General features: G+C 38.1%; 1 protein-coding gene across 1 annotated transcript; it reads left to right on the top strand.

The window, feature by feature from the left end:
• The first annotated feature begins 906 nt into the window (after positions 1-906).
• LOC311267434 (interferon-induced GTP-binding protein Mx-like) lies at positions 907-4,011 on the top strand. Its single transcript, XM_084370509.1, has 7 exons — positions 907-960; positions 2,489-2,627; positions 2,709-2,906; positions 2,987-3,065; positions 3,157-3,277; positions 3,384-3,514; positions 3,812-4,011. Exons 1-4 carry the CDS (start codon positions 928-930, stop codon positions 3,025-3,027), a joined length of 411 nt encoding a protein of 136 aa, XP_084226635.1. The 5' UTR covers positions 907-927; the 3' UTR covers positions 3,028-3,065; positions 3,157-3,277; positions 3,384-3,514; positions 3,812-4,011.
• Positions 4,012-6,014: the final 2,003 nt, after the last annotated feature.

Raw genomic sequence — 6,014 nt, 5'->3', positions numbered from 1 at the left:
GACAATTTGTTCACAGTAGCTAAAAAGAAAGTAGTAGTAAGTAATGTATTACTCTATGCTGACAGTAATTTTGTAATGTAACATATTACTTTAAAATCAAGGTAACTAGTAATATGTAATATATTGCATTTCAAAAATAATGTTAAAGATGAAGATGAGATTTTTATTTTAAGGGGGGCTTTTGTATTTCTGACAGTATATAGGAGTATCTGGGTTGTATACGGTCAAAGAAATTGTCTACAAAAAGTCATTGTATTTAGTTGGTAGAGAAGCAGTGATAACAAAGGACACACCTGAAGGTAAAAACATTGAGAAATTAAATAAACAACTGAATCAGGACAACAACATGAAATTTCAAGTTTTAATCTTGTGAGACACTTAAGACGCAATTGGAACCTATAAGAGGTCCTATCAGAATCTGTGACCTGATAAAGGATTCCACCTTTTTTAAAAGAAAATGTATTTGTATTTTTTGTTCAGCTGCCAACACATATTACTGCACATTTCGTTTATTCAGACTTTGGACACTGTCTTATGGTAACAAAAGTTCAATGTGATAAATCTTACTTTATTTTGGTACCTGTGGTTTCGGTGGAATAGAATATTATACATTTACATTTACATTTAGGACATCAAGCAAACGCTTTTGTCCAAAGTGACTTACAATAAGTACATTTGTGTATTTGTACTATTTCTTATACCAGATAACAATTGCAGTGACAATATAGTTAAATATTGTAATTGTTATTTTAATGAAAACATACATTATAATAAAATACGGGTGACGTGGTTACAGAATTTGGTGTGACACCTGAACCAATGCCTTTGTTCCCTGTTTGCACCCGGTTGTTTTAAGACTTCCTGGTGTCTTCGTGCAGCGTGGAGATTATCGTTGGACGTCGCAGTTGCAGTCGAGCTCCCTACAAAATGGACTTTCGTCCGATAAAAGGACTTTCACAGGTAAGTTTTGCAAGATGCTAAATTCTAATGAGGTGTTATTCGATGGCAAGTTGTAGTTTTTATTTCCCTGAAATAAATTAAGTATTTGTATTTTGCAACGATTTTGTTGAGGCTCTGTAATGCGAGTTGTGCTAACGTGAGGCTAGCGTTAGCCCGGGTCAAGAAAGCTAATTTAGTCGATAGTTTGAGTGATTAAATGTTGTGATGGACTATGCGTTAATTAAAAAATAATTATCAAGCGCCATATAGACGAGACGGAGCTATTCAGGCATTGTGAATAGAAAAGTCCGTAGCGCCATTGCAGTAATATGATACATCCCGCCCCCACCCTCCAAGGGCCAATCATGTGGTTCATTGAAGCGGGAAACCTATCAGCCAATCGCGTTGTTGCATTGATGGTTTTAGCCCGGGAGTGTTGACAAAATGGCTGCCTACTGTCAAGACTTGAGTTAAAGGTCTTAATATATTATAATAATAATTTAAAGTATTGCCATATACCATTTTGGCCGCAATGACCCATGTTACTAAAGTTATAACGTTGCGAGGTCCTAATTCACGTGAACGTTAGTAATAGAAGTTAATTGTGAAGGCCGGCTGAGAAAACCTTGTAGTTTAGCATATGCTGCTAACGACAACTCGGCCTATGTTTAGCCTTTATCTCATATTATCTGACTGTCAGCAATGGTAAATTTCGACCAACATGTAGTTGTCACCTAGTTCACGTAAAGTAAATGTATAGTATTAACACAGTTATGCTGAAAATGAAGGAGTGTTGGCTGAATTGCCCAGTTCACCAAAGAACCTGGTGTTCATAAATGCACTTCTGGATTAAGCTAGTTATCGTTAAAAGTCTGGGAGGAAAAGGTGAAGAAGGTCTGGCAGCAGGAACCGCAGGTTAAATGAGACTATTTACACAGTATTTACAGTCATTAAAGGATCTAAGTTCATGGTTGAAGTTGACAATCAGGATCCAGTGAAGATGGGTTGTGATGACAGTTCGCTCGCGCTGGCAATTTTACCGCTGTTGCAATCGGCACGCGAGTGAGGGGGGCCAGGGGGCAATTCAAGGCAAGGCACTTGGAGCAGTTATACATAACACAACACAACACAACACAACACGACACTTAACAGATATACAACACAACACAACACAACACAACACAGAACAGACAGCTAGTTAAAATAAAATAAAAAATAAGATTAAAATAGAGAAATATAAAGGTACAAATACAATTAAAAGAGATATAGGCAGTATCTACATAAGGTGCAAGTTGGTACTGAGGTAGTTATGAATGTCCATATAGATAAATAGATAGATAGATATGGCTTACTCAATCATTTGATCTGTAGGACACTTTCCATGACTAAGATAGGTGTACTAGTATTGTTTTTTGTGTAATGACTTTTACAGGACAGTTAAAGGTGGTGTAGATTTATAATGTGTTCGTTCATGTTTTGATTACAACCAAACACAGTGGTGATTGATAATGGTGCAGATTATAACTTAATTATGGATTCATACTTTCAGATAAAGAGACTGATCCAGAAGTTCATCAGAAAACAAGAAACTATCAGCTTGGTGGTTGTTCCAAGCAACGTGGACATTGCAACCACAGAGGCTCTGGGGATGGCACAGGAGGTGGATCGTGATGGAGAGAGGACTTTGGGTAAAAAGAGCATATTTTGGAAAGGGGCCACTTTGCCAAGTTACTTTTACATAGTTCACTGTTTGTCTTTCTTTCTCTTAGGTATCTTGACCAAGCCTGATCTCGTGGACAAAGGCACAGAACAGACGGCGGTTGACATCGTCCACAATGAGGTCATCCACCTGAAGAAGGGCTACATGATCGTCAAGTGCAGGGGTCAGAAGGAGATCACAGAGAAGGTGACTCTTACTGATGCAACAAGAAGAGAGAAACCTTCTTCAAAGATCATGTGCATTTCCAGTAAGTTCATTCCTTCTGGTTAACAGTGATTTTGACGGGTTGTGTAGCTGGCACTCAGTAACTTCTTATTTTTGTTGCAGCATTCTTTATGACGAAGGCCACGCCACTGTTCCTGAATTAGCTGAAAAACTCACACTTGAGCTGGTGCGTCATATCCAGGTAAATACTTCTTGGTGCTTCAGCTTCACAGTTCACTACGGACCACTTTACCCACTCATGCATTAAAGTTTTGGCCCTGTGTGATTTGTAGATGTCTCTGCCTCGACTAGAAGATCAGATTGAGAAGAAACTAGTACAGACTCGTGCGGAGCTGGAGAGATTTGCTGACGGACTTCCATCTGATGCAGCTGAGACTCGTCTTTCTCATTGATGTGAGTTCACTACAGTAGCTGGCACTCTCAAATACTGCGCTGCCTAACTAAGAACCTTGAAAAACTAATTTCCCCTCTTCTGTCATCTGATCCTGTTATATTTTAGAGTGACAGCATTTACACAGGAGGCCATCAACCTCGCTACAGGGGAGCAACTCAAAAGCCTCAAAATGTTTTCTGTACTAAGGCGAGTGTTTGCAGTGTGGAAAGGGACCATAGACCAGTATGGGGTAAAATGTAAGTGCATCGACATCTCGGTCATCATTTCACTTGTGATGTCTTTTGTTTGCCCTCAGTACTACAAAACTGTAATATGTAAAGTTAACTATTAAGTAAGGTTCTAAAATGTTGTTTTATAAATGCCATCTCCTTATTAATATATATAAGAGCAGAATTCTTACACACAGACAAACAAAACAATCATTTCCAACTCAACAAACATTTTTAAATGACTGATTCACAGTCACGATAATGTTTTTAAGGAAAAGAGATTATGAATTATGCTATCAGTATGACCTTTACGTTTTGCTCCAGATTGCTGTAATGACCGCTATGAAGAGGCAGACATCCTGGGGGTGATGGAGGAAGAGGAGGAAGAGTTCAAGCTGCTCCTCCACGACGACTCAATTTGTGAGATCAGGGAGCTGTGGCACCCCATTTCCCACCTGCTCTAAAAGGGGTCAGTCAAATCAAGACTAACGACAGAGGGAACAATGGTTGTGGGATGAGACATTGTGGAAAAAGAGGAATAAAGAGGGGGGAATTAAAGGAGGGTTACAATCAGTTTAAAAATGTTCTGTTTGATTTCTTTCAATTTAATCTTACTGTTGTTCCTTTTTTAATATTAATATATGTTATTGTTCACATGTTCAGTCTTAATAAATGTATTCTAAAACATTCTAACCAATCCACGTTTTTAAGAAGTCACTGGTACTTGTCTACGGTTTAAGAAGTCTATTGTCAGTGCTTAATTCTCTTTGTTGTTTATGTAGGCTCCCATACTTAACGGGCAAAAACGCAGGGGTCGGTCAATGACCTCTACATCTAAGAAAGGAAACAATATATTAGTTTAACTACAAATCACAACTAAATACTTCTCCATCTCAGCTCTGTGTATACTTGAATATATCATTTTGTTGGTATTAACGTGACGCTGCTTCTCCCTTCTGTTTGTACACCACACACACACACACACAGGACCTTTGCACTGGTGTAAGTGGCAAGTAACTGCTAACGGCTGAAGTGATTTCTGAAAAACTGCTGGACGTACTGGGAAATACTTGCAAATGCATACTGAAATGCATGAAACTATAGGAATGAATGCTCAAGATTATGCAGGGAAAACTGTATTATTCAAAAGCTGAAAAGGCAGAAAAGATGGAAAGTAATAGGCTGAATGGGCTAAAAAAGGTGAATATTTAGATAGTTTAAGTTTCTCAAGCTGAACATGAAGCTGAAAAAGCAGAAAGCTGAATATTTGAAAAGCTGAAAAGGGTGAAAAGCTGAAAGTAATAGGCTGAAAGAGCTTAAAAAGCTGAACAGTTTGACAGCCAAACAGTTTCTGTAGCTGCACATATGCTGGAGCAGTAGCAGAACCAAAGCTGAAAATGTCCCCATAAGAATGAATGGGAAAACACCCCAAACAGCTGCAGGTTTAGAAAAAAGTGTAATGGTTATGGCCAAAATATGTATACAGTGAGTAACAGGAGACATTGCTGAACCATGTGATGTCTTTTTTATTTCTGTGGAGTGAAAAATTAGGAAAATCTGCTGAATGTACTGCTGGAAATGCATAAAACGGATGGTCAAGAATTTGCAGGAAAAGGTGATTTTTTTAAAGAGCTGAAGAGGCCGAAAAGCTGAATATTTTCATAGCTGAACATGAAGCTACTACTGAATACTTGAAAAAGCTGAAAGGATGAATCCCCATAAGGATGAATGGGGAAAATTTTGCAGAAAAAGCTGAATATCTCAAAAAGTATGAAAGATAGAAACACCAAATTGACACGCCGTCATGTCCTTAACAAGCTGAACATTTTGATAGTTGAATGGTTTCTGTAGCTTAAAATTTGTAGGAGTAGTAGCGAGCCAAAAAACGTACGGAAGAAGAAAAATAATAAAAAATTCCGGAAGAACAATAGTGTGAACTAGAAAAATTGTATTTCCTGCGAAAATATAGTGTGAAGGCTGACGGCTGAAGTGATTTCGCAAAATCTGCTGAATGTGCTGGAAAACACTTGCCTAATGCATAAAACATGCATAAAACTATGAGAATGAATGGTCAAGAATTTGCAGAAAAGGCTGATTTTTTCAAAAGCTGAAAAGGCAGAAAGGCTGAAAAGTAATAGGTTGAAAGAGCTTAAAAAGCTGAAAATTTTGATAGTTGAATGGTTTCTATAGCTGAACATGAAGCTGAATATTTGAAATAGTTGAAAAGGTTGAAAAGCTGAAAGTAATAGGCTGAAAGAGCTTAAAAAGCTGAACAGTTTGACAGACAGCCAGTTTCTGTAGCTGCACAGATGCTGGAGCAGTAGCAGAACCAAAGCTGAAAATGTCCCCATAAGAATGAATGGGAAAACACCTCCCAAACACCTGCAGGTTTAGAAAAAAGTGTAATGGTTATGGCCAAAATATGTATACAGTGAGTAACAGGAGACATTGCTGAACCATGTGATGTCTTTTTTATTTCTGTAGAGTGAAAAATGAGGGCACAACAGCGAGAGACAAAACCGGTACC

This window comes from Pagrus pagrus, assembly GCF_965226575.1.
Source record: "Pagrus pagrus genome assembly, chromosome: 13".
NCBI lineage: Eukaryota > Metazoa > Chordata > Actinopteri > Spariformes > Sparidae > Pagrus > Pagrus pagrus.
This window is presented reverse-complemented; position numbering and strand designations above follow the sequence as displayed.

Bases quoted from the DNA above. Each gene is read 5' to 3' on its own strand.
- LOC311267434 (XM_084370509.1), top strand. From the start codon at position 928: ATGGACTTTCGTCCGATAAAAGGACTTTCACAG. The intron at 961-2,488 runs GTAAGTTTTGCA...TCATACTTTCAG, and splicing joins CGATAAAAGGACTTTCACAG to ATAAAGAGACTGATCCAGAA. The intron at 2,907-2,986 runs GTAAGTTCATTC...TTTTTGTTGCAG, and splicing joins AAAGATCATGTGCATTTCCA to CATTCTTTATGACGAAGGCC.